The following is a 21,772-nucleotide window of genomic DNA, read 5'->3' on the forward strand; positions in this document are numbered from 1 at the left end:
CCTAGTTGCTCCGCGGCATGTGGGATCTTCCCGGACCAGGGCTTGAACCCGTGTCCCCTGCATTGGCAGGTGGATTTTTAACCACTGCACCACCAGGGAAGCCCATAACTGCTCCTGATAATTTTTTAAAATTCATATTTAACTCCATCTTTGTGTGTTTTGTATTTGTTTGTGTTAGTTTCCTTTTGCTGTGGTAATGAATGGCCACAAACTCAGTGGTTTAAAACAACACAAATATAAACTCTTTGTTTTGGAGGTCAGAATCTAAGATTGTGGTGTTGGCAAGACTCTGTTCCTTTTGTAGGCTTCAGAAGAAATTTTGTTTCCCTGCATTTCTCAGCTTCTAGAGGGTGCCTGCATTTTTGAGTCTCTGCCCCTTCCTCCATCTTTAAGGCCAGCCATGTAGCATCTGCAGACCTCTCCCTAACTCTGACCCTGACACATCTGCTGCCTTCTTTCCTTTATAAAGACCCCTGTGATTACATCCGGCCCACCCAGATAATCCAGGATAATCTCCCCATTTTAACATCCTTAACTTAATCGCACCTGCAAAGTCATTTTTACCATGGAAGGTAACACTCACAGGGATTAGAAAGTGGACATTCTTGGGGGACCATTATTCTGCCTACCACACTTTTCTAAATACCTCACCTCTCTTTGTAGAAAAAGCCTCAGTAAATAAGTAGGCATCTCTAAATTGGTAGCTTTGAACCTTCAGATTTTGGGTTGGTGTTTTTAATATTTCAATTTGGAACAATCCCTATAGAGGTACCAGGTGAAAACAGTGACCATAAGAATTAATAATACACTCTGCATGTCTTGTCAAGGGTAGAACACGGGCTCACTTGCAATAGAGCTCAATTTTGTGTGATGTACAAGGCCCTTTTTGGCAGAGAGCATTTGGGACTTGACTTGAGGCACTGAAATTCTTTACATAGTGAGCAGTTATAAAATTACTATATTTTGGGAGCTTGTCATTAATAATCGGTTTCAACAGGAGACCTACTTATTATTATTACCAGTAAAGATACTTTGTAAACTGTGTTAATTGTATGAAGTAAACATTGATTTAGATCAAAGTTTCTGACGTTTCCCATTAATTACTTTGCTTTTAATTCCATATCACTAAGGCGCATAATTTATTATTTCTCATCTTGCAAGCAAAGTCCACTTGGGGCTGATTCCAATTGCGACTTTTGAATAAATGCACTGTGTTGGCTGTTTTTTATTCCAGTGGTTGGATGGTAAAGAAATTGAGCGTTCAGAAAGGATTCAGGCATTACAGGACTTTCCAGTAGTTGAACAACAAATCAGAGAGCAGGAGAAAGCTTACTGCCTCAAACGAGCCAAGGACAAGGAAGAGACTCAGAGGAAACTGCAGGAGGAGGAAAACGAAGGCGAGAAGGAGGGAAGGCACACAGGCTTTGATGGACGTTGGTACACAGACATCGGTGCTACTCTGTATGTAACTTTTTTTTTTTTCTTTTTAAAAATTGTCAGTGTCCTCCTGTTTTATTTACCTCTTACTTGTACAGTATGAGTAAAAACAACAAGGCAAAACCAAAAAGCAGAAATAAAAACCTTTCATTTCCTATTGTGAAGGGCTGTATGTTACCACAATGCAGGAAAGAACATTGAATAACCACTAAATACTACTCTGCATGTCACTTAATAGAGTGTACTTTATAGTTAACTTGTGTTAAAAGCAAAACTTTTGTTAAAAAGTTCTCTTCCCAATGTGTTCACAGTTTCACTTATATTCCAGACAACTGATTTGAAGAATAAATTATGATGTGAATTTTGGGTGAAGACGATGTATGATCATCCCATTGTTTGTGACAATTCTGTGAGGCTTTCCTCCCTTAAAGCCTTTTCAAACTAGCAACTTTAATTTGCATCTAAAATTATCTTCAGACAAATCTCTCTAAAAGATGCACAGGAAGGATAAATTAACAGGTGTACTTTGATTTATAAAGTAGGAATATTTTAGAAAAGTTAAATGCAAATCACATTATTATAAATTGAGTAATTTTGATTATATCATAAGATGTTCTGTTTTGTGAATTATGTAATGAATACATTTTTAATGCGATTAATAAGCCCCAATTGGTCATTTTTACAAGCATGAATTTTTCATGCTTGCTTATTTTAAGGGAATTGCACCTATAGTCAGTTGATTTGATTCCATACAACGAAAGCTTTAAATATTTTGTAACAGAATCTCTTAAGCTTGAGAAAATAATAATTATAAAATATTTCAGATGTACATAAATGTTAAAAAAAATAAATAGGCAGCTTAATAATAAATGTCAATAGTTTGCATGTTTGCTTTGGATCTTATTTTATTTTATTTCATTTCATTTCACTTCACTGCACTTCATTATTATTTTTTTTCAGGCATGCCACACAGCACGCAAAATCTTAGTTCCCTGACCAGGTTTCAGAGCTACACCCCCTGCAGCAGAAGCGCAGAGTCTTAACCACTGGACTGCCAGGGATGTCCCTGGATCTTTTATTTTTAAATGAGAAATAAAATATCAATAGAGGAGAAGCTCCTTAAGTATTTCTCCCCCATCCCACTCCTCCTTTCATCCTCCATGGTGTCCACCATCCTAAAGTTAGTCTGTGTTTGGTATAATGTTGATCCCATCCATATTGTAATGTATTTACTACATAATTATGCCTCCTTAAACAAGAGTAGTTTCATGTTGTTGTTTTTTTCAGCATGAATATCTTTCTACAGCTTTGCTTTTCATTCAGTATTATGTTTTTGAGACTTATGCATATGAAGACACGTAGAACTAGTTCATTCATTCTAACTGTGGAATAAAATTCCATCGAATGAATAAATCACAGTTTATCCCAGAGGTGATATTCAAAATATTTAGCAGCAGTTCTTTATTCCTGACCAATCAGAATATGCACCAGCTCCAACAATCTGTGGTTTCCCCTTTCTTGTTTTTTTCAGACAATGGTGCACACATCTCCTTGTGCAAGTATGGAAGTTTCTGTAGCGTATTCAGCAATTGCTACATATTAATTATAAACATCTTTTCGACTTTATATGCATTGCCCAATTGTTTTTTAAAGTGTACTAATTTTAACTCATATATTAGCAGTATAGGAGAGTTCCTAATCTTTGCCAGTAGTAGATAATGTGATCTCTTGAAACATTGGCTAATCAAGTTGGTTGTTAAATAGCATCTAATGTTTAATTTGAATTTCTAGAATTACGAGTGAGTTTCTGTATCTTAAATGTCTTCTTATATGTTTATTGGCTATTCAGATTTCTTCTATTCAAGACCTCTGCCTATTTTAAATAAGTTGTACTTTTTTTTCTTATTAATTTATAGTTCTTTTATATTCTAGATGCAAATTCTTTAGTCCTTATGAGCTTTGCAAGTATATTCTCTCTGTCGGTGACTTGTGTTTAATTTTGATAAGTGCTTGTTTTACAGAATTTAGAAGTATTAATGTAGTTAAACTTATGTTTATACTTTCTGATCTTGTTTATGAAATTTTTCAATACCCCAGTGTCATATCTGTCTATCTGGAATAACTTGACAACAGTGTGAGGTAGGGTGCTAATCACTTCCCACACAGGTTTGTTTGTTTGTGCCCCATTGATTAAAGTGCTATTCTTCTCCCGTATTATATACCCTCTTCTCGTAATTCATGGGCCCATTTCTGGGCTCTCTGGACTCCTCCATGGGAGTACCTCCACATGGTTTCAATTTCTATAAATCTTGATCTTTGATAGGAGATATTTTTGTGTTTCAAAATTATCTTGGCTCTTCTTTACTCTTTTTTACTCTTCTGTGAGAATTTTAGAATCTGCCATTCAAATTCCCCCCAGATCCCTAGTGTAATTTTGATTGAAATTGCATTTAGTTTACACATTAATAAGGGGAAAGTTGACATCTTCAGGACATTGATTCTTTCCTTGCTGAACTTTGTAATAGCTCTATTTATTTAGACCTTCTTCTGAGTCCTTCAATAAGTTTTTATAATTTTTCTCTATAAAGGTTTTATACCATTTCTTATTAGATTTATTTCTAAGTATCTTGTAGAATGGGATTTTAAAAATAGGCTTTTAATTGGGTCTTTCTGATGTATATAGAGACAAATGGTTTCTGTGTACTGATACTGTATTATGCAATCTTGCTGAACTTTTTAAAAAGATGCAACAGTTAGTCTGTAGATTATCCTGTGTTTTCTATGTAGAAAAACCCATTTTTTTAATAAACAGCAACTTAAAATTTTTTTCCAATCCTTCTACCTCTGCTTTTTATTTTTTATGGTGCCTGCTGAGCCTCCAGTACGGGGTAGAATAATAGCAGTAAGAATGGGTATCTGTTATCTTGTTCCTGACTTTGAAAAGAATGTTTCCAATTCCTCATCATTAAGTATAATGATTCCTGTGAGGCTTTGGTAGAATTAAGTTAGTTTTCTTTTATTCCAAGTTGATGAACAGCTTTTATCATCATGGATACTGGATTTTTATTGAATGCTTTTTCTGCATCTATTGAGAAAATCATGTTTTTCTGTTGTTGTGTTGAATTAACATTAATAGATTTTTCAATATTAAACCATCCTTGAATTTCTAGAACAAACTCACTTTGTCCACATTTTTTTTTTCAATTTCTTATTGAAGTATAGCTGATTTACAATGTTGTGTTAGTTTTAGGTGTACAGCCAAGTGATTCAGTTATATATATATTCTTTTTCAGATTCTTTTCCATTATAGCTTATTACAAGATGTTGAATATAGTTCCCTGTGCTACATAGTAGATCCTTGTTGTTTATCTATTTTATATATAGTAGTGTATATCTGTCTCACAAACTCTTAATTTATCCTTCCCCCCACCTTTCCCCTTTGGTAACCATAAGTTTGTTTTCTATGTCTGTGAGTTTGTTTCTGTTTGCCAAACAAAATTTTTTTAATGAGAATGAAACCAATTATTTCAGTGACCATTAGCTAAAATATTGTAGAATATTATAGACTCCCTTAATAGATTGTTTTTTTTTCCAGTACCGTAAAGAACCATAACTATGTGGCAAAGCATTTATTTTCAGTAATTTGCTCTATTTTGCTTATTGAACTGTCTAGTTGCATTTTATAATATGTAAGGTATCTAAGCAGATTTTACTGTGTTCCGTTTATACTACTTAAATTTCATATTCTGGTAGTTTTTGTCCCTTCTTTCAAAAAACATCTTATTTGAAGGTCAACGAAATGAGCATTTTGTGTCATCTCATTTCAGTAACAACAATAACAAAATCTAACATTTAATGAGAACTTACTATTTGCCATACTTGGTACTAAAGGCTTCCTGTAGATTTTTTCATTTAATGTCATTTTGTAACAGAGCATGTTCTAGGGAGAGGTGAGGGGAGAGAGCCTATCCTAATTGTGTACTGTTTGAATGATGTCCTTTTCTCTCTGCTAGAATAGAGTCTCCTGTAAGTAGTGTTGCTGTCTGTCTTGACTAGGGCTGTCTCTCTGGTGCCTGGCACACAGAAAGACACTCAATAAATATTACTTGAATCCATGTTGAATGAATGTTGAATATCATATAATACTTATTTGATGCCATATAGAGACATCATGTAATTCTCTGACAGTCCGCAAAACATGAATAAAAAAGAGGGCAGAGCACCGTTGCCATATAAAGCTACAAAATCCAAAGTTATCCATGAAAAATGGAGTAGTTAGAGGCCGTACCATGGGCAATCTCATATATCCCACTGGAGAATTTTAGAGGTAGAGAATCATTAAAGAGCCTGGAAATAATATGATTAAATTTTTTAGAAAGATTCCTCTGGGAGCAGGGTGGAGGATGGAATTGAAGGGTGTAAGACTGGAGGTGGGGTGATTGCTAAGGCCCAGTGGTCCCTGAGTTTGTTTGATCATCAGAACCTCCTGCAAAATATTGTAAAGCAAGGGTCCTGGACCCCACTTCAAATCAACTGGAGAGACTCTGGTGGGAGCCCAGGAATCTGTACTGTGTACAAAGCTCCCCAGGTGACTCACATCAGCCAGGTCTATGAACCCTTAAACCTGATTACTGCAATATTCCTGGTGATAGATGAGGTGGGCCTGCCCCAATGCTGTGGCACTAATTTCCTCCAACTTGGCTCAGATAGGCTCTCTTTCAGACACATTTTGTCATTCAAAGGTAAGAAGATAACACACACACAAAACATAGATATTTAAGGGGCAGCATTCAGGATGAAACTCAGACATCCATTATTATTCGTTTTAACGTGCCCTGTGTTCTTTTCTAGCCCATCTTCTGAAGAGAGCAAAGACGACGTCCAGGCACCAGAAATACAAGAAGGGGAATGTAAGAAAAAGAAATTAGACAACGGTGAAGACGACCTGGAATTCTGGAATAAGCCCTCTTTGTATACTCCTGAATCTAGATTGGAAACTCTGAGACATATGGAAAAACAACGGAAAGACCAAGAAAAATTAAGGTATTCCATTTTATCCTATCATTGAGATTGATGGAGTATATTTTCATGATTGTACCTTGTTTCACCCATTATCTGTGTTAAATCTGTGTTAGCTATCACACACAGACTTTGCTTTTTCTAATTTCAGCCTTTTGTTGAAGTGTTATCTACTAACCCTTCTTTAGAATGTCATGAATCGTGGCATTTTAGGTAGGGCTTTGTTTCTATGTCCTTAGCTTTTTAACAACTTCAAATGTGTCAAATAAGAGCATGGCCTGGTTTACAGATACTAGTTATCCAAGTCATTCTTGAGTTCAGTGTGCTATAGTCTACACGATCTAATGGGTTCCTGAGCTATTTTCCTCTTCTGAATGCCCTCTAATTGTCCTGTGTCATGGAGAATAATGTAGTTCATGGAAACATGAACTTATTAATTGGACCTGAGAACCCAGTTTAAGATCCAGAAAAATGTGAATAAATTTACATTATAAAATAAAGTTAAATGCCATACAATCTGTATTAAAAGAACAGCAGAAATCCAAGACAAAGAATTGCCTGCAGTTCTGTCATTTAAACGGATTTGTCCATCTGATCTTCTAGAGCTTGTCCATATATGCCTTTTTAAAGTTTTTATGTATTTTCAGTAAGTGTTTAAATAAACAGAATTTATGTTCCACATTTTCGTTCTTGTTATTCCATGAATCTTTCCTCTTTGCTCCATGTATTTCCCTTTTATCGCTACCCCTTCATGGTAACAAGAGTTAGCAGGCTTGGGTCCATCCTACCAGAACTTCCTCCACCTGCTACAATCATATAAATGATTTCTGCAAACGTAGGATTGAGGGTCTTTTCTTAAAAACAAAAGTGGACTTATATTTTATGTATTTGTTCTCACTAAATCATCATCAACACTTTTCTATAACTTTCTAGATGAGTAGGTAAAGAGTGAACACATTTTTCAATAGCTGCAAAATATTTCATAGCATGAATGTACCACAGTCAATCCAATCATTCCTCCATTGATGGACATTCTTGATGGTTCCAAGGTTTTGCCACTGCAGATGATGCTGTGATAGACATCCTTTTATGTAGATCCTATGTACTGGTATTTTTATTTCTATAAAATAGATTCTATTTGGCATTTTAAAAACTGTAATTTTCACTAAAGTAGAAGATGTATACACAAATGGAGAATTAACAGTTAGCTGAGTAAATCATGCATAAAATAGACTCATTTAAATATTCATGGCTATTTCATGAAAAGGAGTTTTCTCCCCCATTCGAATTATCTGGCAAATTGTCTTGGTCACATTTTTGCTTTACAGATATAGATATAATCACACAGAAATTTGGCTCGATTGTCAGTTCCCAGCAATGGACTTCATCACAGTGAATTGCTGATGTATTCACAAATACCTGATTAATTTTTCTTAAACTGTTTCACACATTAATTGCTTTTATATTATCTTTGTTTATTTTTTTCTCTCTCCCGCCCCATGTTCCCACCTACCCCTAATATTAAGTGAAAAAAAGAAGAAAGTGAAACCACCCAGGGTGCTGATCTCTGAGAATGGAAGAGCCCTGAATGTAAATGAGCCCAAGTAAGTGAGGCCGAGTGGAGACTTGAAGAAGTAGAATGTGTGGTGTTGGTCATACGATGGTTTCAATGATACGTTTGCTCTGCAGAGAATATATCTGACCACTCTTAACAAACTTGATGAGCCTAATAAGAATGTCATTTTGTGTGTATTTGAAAGCAGAACATCATTATGCTTTCAAGTGTGTAATGTTATATTTCGTTTTCTTGGCATCCAAAACATGACCTTGACATATGGAAATCTTAGTTATTTCTGTGTCTCCTGAAACTTTGAACCATGTACAGTTTTATGCCTGAAAATTCCAAGTGCATCATTGTTGTGTTTCTTAATTTTTAAAACTGCCATGAGCAAGCTGGCTGAGGATACTGATAAGTCTCCTATACACCTACTTTATAGCCTGGAACACATCTGCAAAGCATTTGAGAGCTAAGGAAAGAAATTGATATAAATACCTCAGTGGAGTTGATGAGAGAGGAAAAATATTCCAACTGGAAATCCTCACGTATAGTAGTATCTAGCTGTTTTAACATTTAAAACTAGAAAGCAGGCAGAAAAGGCCTTTTGTAGTCAAAATACAGATCAAAACGCCTACGAACTCAAGCTTGCTGGCTTCGTTACTCAAAACCTGTTTACTTTGATCATTTCGTTTGCTGTGCTGTTACCGCAATAGAAGAGGCGCTGTCCTGAATCACTCCTAGGCGTCATTCGCGCCACCTTCACAGCAGTCTTGTGTGATAGGCAGTATTTCTTCTTCACAGGTCAAAAACTTGAACTGAGGGGTGAATGACTTGCCCAAGGCCACGTAGGTAATAGGTGGTGTGTCTGACTTGCCCCTGCTAGCCCATTTCTAGTGGTTTCCATGATCAAGTTCATAATCTCACCCCCACCTCACCCCAACACACACACACACACACACACACACACACACACACACCCCTTCTTTATCCAGAAGTCATGAATGCAGCACAACACATGATGCTAATCCCTGGGGATACAGAAGTGAATATGACAGATTTCTGCCTTCAAGGAACTTAAAAATCTAGTCGGGAGACTGTCTCTCTTCAGGCTACAGCAGGGCTGGAGGGAGACCCTCTGGGCTCTGCGTGCCCCTAGTGAGACCACAGAAGCTTCTGCAGTCCCATCGTTTCTATATTCCATGTTCACATCATTTCTATATTCAGTCACATCTTTTCAAATCTCAGCTATCTACTTAACCTAACAGATTTGCCCAGATTGATCATACTTACCTTCTCGAAACAGGTTCTTCCCTTTGCTTCTGATTCTTTGACCCTACTACCATTTCATCTTCTTCTGCTTTGCTGGAACCTTTCCGTCTTGTCTCCTAAGTGCTCTGGGGCAAACTCCTCAACTATCTTCTCTTTCCACATTCACTCTTTCGAGATCTCACCAAATCCCATGATTTCAACACTATCCCTCCATTACTTACAACCAGACCCAACCTCTTCCCTGAGCTCAAGACTTGTATATGCAGCTAGCTATGTGCTCTCCTATGTGGATATAAACTATGTGTCGTAGGCTTACCATGGCTAAAGCAGACATCCTCACTTCCATCCCCACAACCACTTACCGTCAGGTCCTGCTCGTCCCTCAGTGTCCTCCAGCTCAGGAGTGAGCGCCCACTGGGTATCAAGACCGAAACCTCGGATTCATCCTCAGTTCTTCTCTCCCTCGTGTTATCAGTGAGCTCTTCCTTCAGAATTACCAGAATCCCGCCCCTTCTCATTCACTCCATTGCCACCACCTTAGAGGAAGTCAGCCTCCTCTTGCCTGGACAGTTGCAATAGCCTGTTAAGTGGCAAACACCCCCTCTCTTAAGGAAAATTCCTGGAAAGCACCAAACCACATTTTCCTTGCAGAATTAAATCACATGATCTCATCTAGCTGCCAGAGAGGCTGGGGAATGTGGTCTTTACCCTGCAGAGCCGTACCGTATTCCTCATTAAAATCAGGGACCCTGTTACTATCGATAAAGGGGGAGCAGACAGTGGGCAATATCAGTGTCTGCCATAGAAAACCTCCCTGAAATTACCTTTCAAGAGATATATGAAGGGAGAGTTTAAGTTGGTGGCTGGAAAATGGGGGAATAAGCAATCAAGGCAGAGGGGAAAGCACATAGAAAAGCCCCAGAGATGAGATCAAGAATACATGGGTCATTTGAGCACATGAAGAGGTCCCGCCCGGCAGGAGTGTTGAAAGCAGTGAGAGTGACCGCCACAAGCAGACATCCCGCTGGCAGCCAAACCTAGGGCTAGTGTTACATTTCTCCAAACAATTTAGCCTACATTCTTTAATATTGTTGGGGTATTGCACTTTGCAGAATAATACGATAAGTGAAATATTCAAAATAAAATTGACCAAGTAATTCTGAACAGTACATCGACAGTATGGAAGTTATACCTAGGACTCAATCTCAGGGTACAGGTGAAAGACTTAGAGATTTGAAATCCTGCCTCCAAGGCTCACATGGCCTCTTTCCCAGCTACGTCAGCCTCTCTGAGCCTGTTTCTTCTTCTATAAAATGGAAGTGATAGATCATGGGCAGCATCTCAGCATTTCCGGGGGCTAGGGAAAGGTCACCAATGAAAGGAGAAGAAAAAAGACAAGACTGCTTAAAACTTAAGGAATGGAATGCTGGATAAGGGCAAGCAAACGCAACATGTAATTCCCCATCAATAATTCCGTGTTTTAGTTTGCTTCTAGCAAACCCGAATGAAATGGGAAAGAAAACTTTAACCACCAGGTGTCTCTGTCTCTGCACCGCTGCTAATTTTTTTTTTTTTTATGTAGTTCAGGATTCTCATATTGAAACAATGTAAACAGGAATAATTTATGAATATGCTGTAGGTTTCTGTTGAAATTTTTAAACTAACAGATTTTATTGACCAGCTACCAAAATAAGTTTGTCGTTGAAGATTATGACATAGTTTTTATCAAATTTTCTTTTGATACTGGGATGGGGTTATCTATAAAGTATCGCTAAATACATCCTCTTTTTTTCCCCTCCAAATGGATTATTCCTTAGGCTTGACTTCTCTTTGAGAGATGATGAAAAGCGTAACCAGATTGTCCTGGACCTGGCTGTGTATAGGTAAAGACATTTTATTATGCGTTCATTTCATGGCATTTCTTGCTATTTTCATTCTCAGTCACAGCCCTTGCGTTCTTAAACATAAACAGCTGCCTCTTTATCACCGGCTGCCACCTCTTCCCAGACCACGTCCTACATCCTGACTGGTTTCACCCCCGCACTCCCTGCTTGCTTACTCCTCATACCCGCATCCTGACAGCTGCTCTCCCCCAACCCACAACTGTCCACAGCTGTGACATTCACACCATCAGCCTGTGTCACCTTCCACGCTTCCTTGTTGAAGTCATTTAAAGACACCCAGGCCATCTGCCTCCCTCCTTGAAGATTCCAGGTCCTGGCTCACTTCCTGTATCCAGCTGATGATTTCAGGATCCACGTTCAGGACCCTTCTGCTTCTCCAGCCCTTTCAGACCCACTGATGCCCCAGTACTTTTGTCCTTGTACCTCCCTCTGCCTGTATCACTCTCACCCTAGGTGTCCTCGTGCCCTTCAGGCCTCCGTTCAGATGTCACTTTATTATAGAGGCCTCTCTGCCTCACCATCCAGTATAGACCAGTACCACCCCTGCCTCAGCACGTCCTTCCACCTCTCCCTGCTTTTTTATTTCTACCTGGCAAACTCTCAATTTACCTGTATTTTGAAAAATGTGTAGTTGAGGCAGAAACTTTGTTTTGTTTGTTCCTACCTCTTTATGTCTCTAACGCTTAAAACAGTGTCTGACACCCGTTAGGAGCTCAATAAGTACAGGAGTAAATGGATGAATGAATGAATGATTACTGATGATGGAATCAATGAACATTTACATTCATGAGTTGTAATAAAGGCATTTCTATTTTTGAGGGATTTTATTACATGCTCTATCTCATTTAATTTCTCAGTAACCCAGTGGCGTGGGAGAGATTGTTATCCTGGAATTACCCAAGGGGGGTGAGTCTTGTGAAAGTAAACATGGTCATTGGAGAAGCCAGAATGTGAACCCTCAGTCTTAGGTCCAACTTTGTTTCTTTAATTGTGATAAAATACACATAACTTAAAATTCACCATTTCAACCCTTTCAATTGTACAACTCAGTGGCCTTCAGTAAATTCACAATGTTGTAACACCATTACCATTATCTACTTCCAGGCAATTTTCTCACACATAAGGAAACCCATACCCCTTAAGCAGTCACTCTTCATTTCCCCCCTTCCCCTGGCAACCACTCATCTGCTTTCTGTCTCCATAGGTTTGCCCATTCTGGATATTTCATACAAATGGAATCATATCTGGCCTTTGTGTCTGGCTTCTTTCACTTAGTATAAAGTCTTCAGGGTTCATCCATGTTGTAGCGTATTCGTGGCTGACTAATATTCCATTGAATGGAGAGACCACCTTTTTGTTCATCCGTTCACCCATTGACGGGCACTTGGGTTGTGTCCATCTTTGGCCGGTGTGAACGGGGGCCGGCTGTCGGTGCAGCTCTTCTCATCACACTCAGCTGCGTCTCCCACGCCTCCAACAGTCCTTCTGCCCTCTTGCTGCCAGGTTGCCTGCCTTTAAGAAGAGCTGCCTTCCATCCCAGCCCTCCTCCAGCTGACTGCATGTTCTCTGTTCCTCCAACTCCCTGAGCTTCCCTTTCTGCTGTTTTTCAGTTAAACATTCCCTTTTTTGTCCTTTCCATTTTTAGGCCTTATTCCTGGAGTTCAGTGAATGTGTACCTCTTTCTCCCTTTAGCTCGATTAGCTACTTAACATTAATCCTCAAATGAAAACTTTCCTCATTTCCCCATGCATGTACCTTTTCAAGGACTGGTGCTATTTCTCCTGTCTAAGTAGAAAAATCCTTCCCTTCCCATGATTCTGTCCAAACTATTACACGAAAATTCCTTGTTATCTTCATTGGCACATGGATGTATGCATGAAAGTTCATTCATTCATGTATGCTTCCTGCTTCTATTCCTGCAGTAGCTGTAGAATGCCTACTACGTGCCAGGCGCTGGGAGACTGTAACCGGCCTGTTCTAAATACAGTCCCTGCTCTCCTGGGTTTACGGCCCAGTGGGGATGGCAGACAATACATAGGCAGGCATCTAATAGGTAACTACAAAGGGAGAAGAGTGCCGTACAGGAAAAGGACAGAGTTCAGGGATGGAGAACAATGGTGTGTGTAGTCTGGCGGTTGGCGGTGTAGGGGATGGCTGGGGAAAAAGGGAAAGCCAGGGACGTGAGCACTGAAAACTGAAGGGTAAGATGTAGCGAGCTCTACAAAGACTGGTAGAAGATTATTTTAGGCAGAGGGAAACAGCACATGCAAAACCCTTGTAGGTCGGGGCAGAGGAACTTTAGGTGGCCCTAAGCACAAAAAAGACTCTGTAATCCATAGTTAAAGTGGTAGATAATAAACATGAAGTTGTAGGAAAACTTGACTCTACTTTTTATTATTTTAATTTTTCATTAATTGTACCAATGCTTTATTACCACTAACTATGTACTAGGCATGGTGCGCGTGTCTTCTTAGCAATCTTAGGGGATAGGCACTATTTGTATCCTCATTTTACAGGTGAGGAGACAGAGGCTTAGAAAGATTAAGGAATGTGGTCCAGGGTAATATAGCAGGAAGGGGAAGGTGGAGTCAGTCCTCACAAGCCTGTGTGGCCAAAACCTGAGCCTGTCACCCCTGTATCGTCCTACCTGCCATAATGTTTGTGATTTTTGAATCATCACTGCATTTTCAAATATTTTAACATGCATAAAAATAATCATTTGGCCAAACTTCTTATTTTAACGAGTGATGTGGAATCTAAACCTTTCCTCTGCTCATGAAGTAAAGGAGAACAATTGCCCCCAATCCTGAGGTCACTGCCATAGAGGGAGAGGGCTGGGCTTGTTGGGCAGGATGTGCATTCGGAGCCAGTCTTCCAGGAGAGGTAGGATGGGGCAGCTGCAGAACAGCTGCAGGGAATCAAGAGCCCTAAGGACACAGGAGCTTAGTGGATTCAGCATTCCTGGCTATTCAAGTCAGCCTTAGGGGTTTAAAATAAAATATTCATGAAAGAGCATGGCAAGCCGTTTTCTGCAACCCTCTGGTGTTTCAGGCCGCAGATATTTTGGGGTAAGGGGCAATCAATGCCAAGTGTACTTGTGGGTCTAAAAATGAAATTGCTGATATATTGAATTTCCGGCGGTCTGGGCATTAATTTAAGATGAATATTCTAAGACCTGTTTAGCATGGAAATTGTAAACTTTCTTCACTTAAAATGGTCCCTTAAGTGGGACTTTGTATTTGCACTTCTTTAAATGGTTTTGAAGATTATAAGACTCGGTTGTTGAATTTTGAAGGTATATGGACACCTCTTTAATCAATGTTGATGTACAGCCAACTTACGTGCGAGTGATGGTCAAAGGCAAGGTAAGTGTAACCCTATAGGCTGTTCCCGTTTCAGAAGCTCAGCCTTGAATCAAACTAGCTTGCCTCAAAACAGATTTAAGTGATTTTAAAATAGAAAAAGAGAAACTCAGTCAGAGTGCTGTTTTTTTAGACACACGATTTTAAACGACGGGAGTGGCATGCAGTGGGAATGGTTGCTGACCATTATGTACCTTGATAAAATTTGTATTTTTAACCTGTGTCTGTTTTGTTAGTACTTTCTCTCAGAGCTGATAAGATAGTCATGTATGGGTAGCCTAGGCTTGAAATTATATTTAAATAATGTACCCATTTAAAATAATATACCCATTTAAATAATATACCCATTTAAAATTGTCAATGATTTCATTCACAGCAACTGTAACTTTATCACTTTTGAAATAGTATTTTTTGCTGATTCTGAGCATTCATATCAGTTCGCTTGAAGACTTTAAAATGGAAACATGTTGATGTTTTATGACAAGAAGTTTTATCTATAAATCCTTTATCAGCCATGTTCCCATAAATGGACCAGTCACGATTTGTGACTAACTGTTCCTCAGACAATTCATTAAAATTGGTAAAATAGTTCATGCATATCAAGCATTGCCCATATTTTACTTTTTTCCTAATAAGCCTAAGCAGATTTTTTAAATAAATGGTGAATCTTAAATTTGTACTGAAAACACCTCTTAAAGTAACCCCCTCGTGTAATATGCACTCACTCTCCACACTTCCTGTTTGCTTTCAGCCATTTCAGCTGGTCCTTCCTGCAGAAGTCAAACCTGACAGCAGCTCTGCTAGAAGAGCTCAGACAACAGGACATCTGGTGGTCTACATGCCCAAGGTAGGTAGCCTTATTTGGATCAAGCTCAAGTCTCAAGTTCCTAGAGGAACGTGGCCTACCAGGGCTCCTGATGACTTGTGATCAAGGTCTTTTTGGCTGAGAGAGCCAGAAAATCTACTTGGACCGGCTCAGGTAGGAGAACAAAGGCCTGTGAGAAGGGAGAGCTGGGACCAGGACGCTGTGACTGTGGTAACTCCTCCTACCTGCAGTTCTAGCCTCCCAGCCTTCCTACCTGGCAGACCAGAGAGTGGAGGAGGGGTGCATAAATCACAGGTGCCGTGAACATGCCCGGCACATGGTAATCAGTACTTGCCTTACCAATAACTTTGAAAGGAGATGTAGTAGGCCTTGGGTCTCTTAAAAAAGTGTGATTGAATTCCAAATATTGAGCTTACTAGATTCGTGACTTTGGGCAAGTTATTAACCTGGTTCTGGGCCTCTTTTTCCTAATATCGCTTTTAAGAAAGATAATACACATAAAATTCATAACATAGTGAGCACGCAATGAATATTGATGCCATCGTTGTCGCTCTTTGTATTATTTTTATGATACGGACTAGATAGTATTTTAAACTAAAACTCTTTTTTGTCTTTTATTTGGGAGGAGAGCTGTTGTATATGTATTTTTTTCAGTTTTTTTTAATTGAAGTATAGTTGATTTACAATATTGCGCTAGTTTCAAGTATACAGCAAAGTGATTCGTTTTTTGTTTTTTGGGTTTTTTTTGCAGATTACATTCCAGTATAGGTTATTAAAAGATAACGAATATAATTCTCTGTGTTTTGTAGTAAATCCCTGCTGCTTATCTATTTTATGGATAGTAATTTTTATCTGTTAATCACATCCTCCTAATTTGTCCCTCCCCCTCCCTCTTATGCTTAGTAAGTCAGACAGAGAAAGACAATACTATAAGATATCACTTACATGTAGAATCTAAAAAATAATGCAAGTGAATCTGTATACAGCACGGGAACAGACTCAGACATGGAGAACAAAACTATATGTGTACTTTTGATATGGCTGACTTCTAATGGCTGGTAGGGTTCCCTCCACTGACTGTCAGGCTCTATAACTTTGATCTCAGAGCTGAATGTCTGAGACAGAAGCTGTTTAGAAGCCTGAACAGACTTAACATGGATAGATGACAACCCTGAAAGAACTTAAGGAAATAAAACTTTAAAAATATTCATCTGTCTATATGGAATATTCCGATTCCTCAATACAGGCTCTATGAATGAGTTAGGATGTTTTGTGCTGCAAGCTGCAGAAACCCCAAACAGAATTGGCTTTAACCATAAAGAAGTGTTTCAACTCTTGTAACAAGATATGGAAGGTTGGGAGGGCCCAGTCAGGGGAGGGTCATGCCCTTTCTGATATGTTAGCTCTGTACTCAGACCTGCTTCCTTCTTGACATGAGCACTAGCTGTAACTGGGGTGACTTGCTTTCTTGTTCTTACCTTGCACAAAAATGGAAAGACAGAGAATCAGAGAAAGACCAAAGAGAGGACCTCTCCCATCACCATGGAATAAAAGCTCCTCTGGACTGATCTGGCTAATTTAGCTGAAGAGGCTAAAAATTTTGATGAGCTTAACCCTGGACAATGAAACCAATCTCTGGCCAAAGAGATGGTAGTCCTTTCTTTGTTCCTATTATTTTATGTTTGGTTACTGTTATCTCATCCCATGAGCTACGGGTAGGGTCAGCTTTGCCCCAGTCACTCAGGTTTCAAAGGGGAAGAGTAGATAAACCAGTCAACGTGGGGTTCTCCTTGTGAGAAAGAAAAGGGACCTGGGGGACACAAAGATTATAAACTTGATTAACCAATAAGGTTTCTATAATGGTTTAATAATCCTTCATGTTCCCAAAGCCAGTTTTGTAACAGATTATGAGTAATCAGTTATGTATTTTTACTCTGAGGCAGTAAGACAGCAAATACAATTTGTTGTCAAGGAATAAAACAACAAACACAACTGTAAGAATCGCATTGTCCTTGTTGACTACAACAAATTAAGGAAATGCTTCTATGCCAGTTAGAATATCCTATAGGGAAATCTAAGCGATAACCCAATTACCTCAGTGTTTCAACAGAGACATTTGAATGCCACTGCGATTAGCATTCTTCTTTCTTTCTTTTTTTGAAATTTCCATTCTAACTGAAAAGCCAAAGATTAAGTGGTAACTGCTATTTTCCTAAAAGGAAATCAAGACGTATGATTTGTGTACCTTTTACAGGGTGCCAGGCAGTTGATCAGAAGACCTCTGCTATCTCTGCTTATGAATCTTTTAAATGAATACAACATTCTATTTCTGTTATCCTTTTTGTCTTTATATCTGTTTAAATCTTCATGTTAAATTCACATAAAAAGTATAAAAAATGGCTTATTAAAGCAAAGGCATTTTAGAAGTGTTTGGTTGAAGATGAGATAATTTACCTAGAAAGAATCAGAATGGTTCTTTTTTTTTTCTCAATAAGAAACTATGAGTAACATTTTTTCCTTTGAGGTATATACTTTTTAAGATTTTTAGACTACTGTCTAAAAGTAACATGGATGTGAAGCTATCTCTATCATTATTCCTTTTAATTATTAAATTATTAATTATTAATTTATTTACTTTTATCATTTCTTTTATATACCTCTGTCATTATTCCTCCTAAAAGGTAGCTATTTCTTGCCCTGAATTAGTTGTTCTTCACTCATGAGTTAGGTATTTATAAGGACTGTAAAGCTCAAAGAACAAAAGCTTTTTCTTAAAAATTAAATTTAAAAAGTCATCAAAAGTTAAAAAATAAAATTCTAACTTCACTTATGCTTACTATTAAAAATATGTGTTACTAAAAGTTAACATCTTCATAATTCCTATTGATTGAAACAATTGAAGTACCGAAGTTTCATCCACTGAGCCGTTTTGTGTGTCTAGGCTTCTACCTTACTGTGGAATTGTCCGTGTCTGACTTGTGTTATAACGACTGAGGCATCTTCTTGGACTTTTAAAGCATTTTGTAAAGATCAGGTAGACACTTAGGTATACTTTTGTTTCATTCACAGAACAGTGTGGTCAAAATATTAAGTGATAACTTAGTACTTCAGGAAATATCTAATATAGTCCTTAGTAGTTTATAGTACTTGGATACTCTAAATTAATGAAAAGAAGATCAAATTTGCTGTTTAGTTGTTCCTTCTTTGTGATAGCATTTGTAAAGAATACTTGTGAAAAGCTAATCTATTTGATGATGTCTGTGCTGTGATGATTATATTGTGTTTATCTGGGGAAATTCAGTGATTAACTTTGTATACATTTTTTCAAGGACACAATTTGTAATGGAGTCCACAAAATGCTCAAATATTTCTTATTAGACACTTCATTCAGTATTTTGTCATAGATGTCAAATGGATCTTTTTCCCTTCCCTACCCCTAAATGAAGCCGGATCTATACAGACTGGGTACCGATAAATAGGCAAGTTTCGTTAAGTCTGTTCCCTGTCACAGGGGTCATGGCTAGATATTCTGTTGCTGACCTGCTGGTGGGTTCTCCCAGCTCGGCTCCACATCCCAGGGACTTTCATCTCATGCTAGCTCTACAATACCAGATGCTTTCCAACATCTGCCACCAAGTCTGTAATCTGTGGGTTGATAGAATACACAGATATCACAATCCCTGCCATTCCCTACAGAATTCCTCTCTCCATCTGCCATCTTTATAACGTAACTCGTGGGTACCACATCTCCCAGAAGGCCATCTCCTCCACTATGATTTCAAGGGTTGATGTCTTGGCTAGAAGTGGCAGGTGGGGTAGTGGATGCAAAGGTACTCTGGCTTTCTCAGAAAGTGGCATTAGGGAATAGAAGGTCAACTGCCCAGGTAATAGAGGAGTAGGAAACATTCTGTGTTTCATGAGGCTTTTCTCAATCCTGCTCCACTTGTCAGTGGCATTTCTCTCTAGCTTCCGGCACTGTTGTATTCATTAGTCTTAGCTTTTGGGATCGGTGTAGAGTCTTAGTCTCCAGTGCCTTTTATTACATTAGATATATCCAGTCAAGAAACATGGACCTATGGGTGTCATCTGTCTACCAGAAATTCACTATTCTTCTTTGTTCAGCACAGCAGCCAAATGATCATTTTATAGTGTATGTAAATCAGACCAAGTCTTGTTTTCTAGTCATTCAGAGTTAAAAGCAAAATCCCCTGATAACCTCCACCTGCCATTATCTCTCTGACGTTATCTTCTACCACTTTACCCTCTAATCATTCCAGCCACCTTGGCCTCCTTACTATTTCACAAATATGACAGGCATCCTCCTACCCCAGGGCCTTTGCACATACTGTTCACTCTGCTGGAATGCCCTTCTCCCAGATATCCTCATGGTTTGTTCTCTCCCTTCCTTCAGTTTTTTTTTTTTCTTAAGTGTTATTTTACCATGGGGTCTTTCCTGATCCCGCTATTTTAAAAGTTTCCCCTTCCCCATCCCAGTACTCTCTATCCCCTGTTTCTGCTGTATTTTTCTTCATAGAATATATCACCACTGGACAGTCCATGTATTTAATTGTTTATTTCTTTGTCTATCTCCCTCAACAAAAATTTAAGCTTCATGAAAGTAGGGACTTTTGTCTGTTCTTGTTACTACTGTGTCACTGGCACCTAGAACAGAGACTGGCAAAGAGTAGGTATTCAATAAATTTTTGTTGAACAAGTGAATGCATTCAATGCATCTTTAAAATACATTTTAATATTTAGAACACGAATCTCCCCTAATTACTCTCCTCCCTCCTCAACCATTTCCTCATTGTTTTTCCATGTGTATTATTCCAGGTTAACTTTCAAATAATTTTATCAAATTCTGCCTCCAGAAATGCCATTTGAATTTTTATTGCTATTACCCTTTAGAGAGAGTGAAAAGAGATGATTAAAGGAATGGGCTCTGGAGCCAGAGAACCTGGGTTAAATCCTGATACTTCTGCTCACCAGCTGTGTGACCTTGAGCAAATTATTAACCCCTCTGTGCTGTGCCTTAGACTCCTTGTCCATAAAATGATATGAATGATCATTCATACCGCAAAAGGTTGTTTTGAGGACTATATAAATTAATATGTAAAGCACCTAGATGAGCACTTGGGACATAATACACACTGCATTCATGTTACAGTTAATTAATATTATCCATTACTAATAATCAATATTGTCAAGTTAATCAATATGAATTCCTATTAGTAAATATTTTTATTATTGAGATTGCATTGAATTTATAGATTGTTGTGGGAATGAATTGATATATCTACATAATCGAATCTGCACTACAATAATGTATTTTCCATTTATTACTCATATTTTATGTCCCTCAGAAGTTTTGCTTTGCCGTTTTCTCTCTATAGATGCTACATATTTTCTAAAGTTTATTTATAGGTACTGTATGTATGATTTTAGTTCCTATTCTGAGTAGGATTATTCCCCATGGCATTTTCCAAGAGTTTACGCTTGGCCTTCGGTATATTTTCTGAAATGTGTGGTCAGACTAAGTGATATGTCCAAACACAGTCTTATCATCATCAGCCTGGAAGGGTCTGACACATGATCTCACCACAGTCCAACTTAACAAGATTTAACTGAAATGTTGCCTTCATGGAGAACCTTGCATCATCATTCAATTAAACTCCCATCTAGGTTCTCAATTGACAAGTTCCAGGAACACTCCAAGAATATGCTTCATGATTTCCTGTGGGTGTTCTTTCAGAATAATTAACTGAGATTAAAGAAGGTGCCATCTGAACTGAACAGCAAAATATATTTACAACTTCAGTTGGTGAACATCTTGCTTGATTCTGCTATATTGAGCACAGGAGACGAAGGTCACGTATTAAGGTCAATATCACACACCGTGATTCTAAAAAACACAGTCTCAGACTCCCTTTTCCCTTATTATTTGGACACGTGTTTCTCCGTACTTTCTCTCTACTCAAATATGCTTGCAATGTACCCAACATAAGCTCACTTTTATTCTCTGAATGTTAATTTCAAGAGGGTCTATAGTGAGGGCCTCCTGGTCATCTTGCTAGGTTTTCCTGTTCCATTCATACTTCTACTCTTTTAGAACATTATTTCTCATCCTCAGGTCATTCCTAAAACTTCCAGCACTGAAAAAATAGACCCAATTAAAAAAAAAAAAAAGACTCAAGGAAAACCCACTTATCTTGACTGCTGACATAAACACCAAGTCTGAATAGGTCTTATCATTCTTTAAAAAGAAGAAGAAAAAATTTTTAATTTCAATTTTAAGTGAAAATTTTAATATAAATCTTTTAATTATACCTTTTAATGTTTTTAATTTTTTAATTTAAAATTTTTAATTTAATTTTCAATTTTTTTAAAAAACAGAAGA

The 21,772-nt window shown here is 38.1% G+C and overlaps 1 protein-coding gene across 4 annotated transcripts in view; it reads left to right on the plus strand.

Moving 5' to 3' along the window:
* The window catches only part of DNAAF11 (dynein axonemal assembly factor 11), an 85,054-nt gene that overhangs the window by 39,781 nt on the left and 23,501 nt on the right, over positions 1 to 21,772 (plus strand). For all 4 annotated transcript variants that reach the window (XM_082363774.1, XM_082363772.1, XM_082363771.1 and 1 more), the window contains 6 exons: positions 1,235 to 1,461; positions 6,289 to 6,480; positions 7,983 to 8,060; positions 11,101 to 11,166; positions 14,483 to 14,552; positions 15,301 to 15,396. In XM_082363774.1, coding sequence (XP_082219900.1) covers positions 1,235 to 1,461; positions 6,289 to 6,480; positions 7,983 to 8,060; positions 11,101 to 11,166; positions 14,483 to 14,552; positions 15,301 to 15,396 — 729 coding nt within the window. The remainder of the gene's footprint in view (positions 1 to 1,234; positions 1,462 to 6,288; positions 6,481 to 7,982; positions 8,061 to 11,100; positions 11,167 to 14,482; positions 14,553 to 15,300; positions 15,397 to 21,772) is intronic.

Source organism: Balaenoptera borealis (assembly GCF_965194805.1).
Source record: "Balaenoptera borealis genome assembly, chromosome: 17".
In the NCBI taxonomy this organism is placed as follows: Eukaryota; Metazoa; Chordata; class Mammalia; order Artiodactyla; family Balaenopteridae; genus Balaenoptera; species Balaenoptera borealis.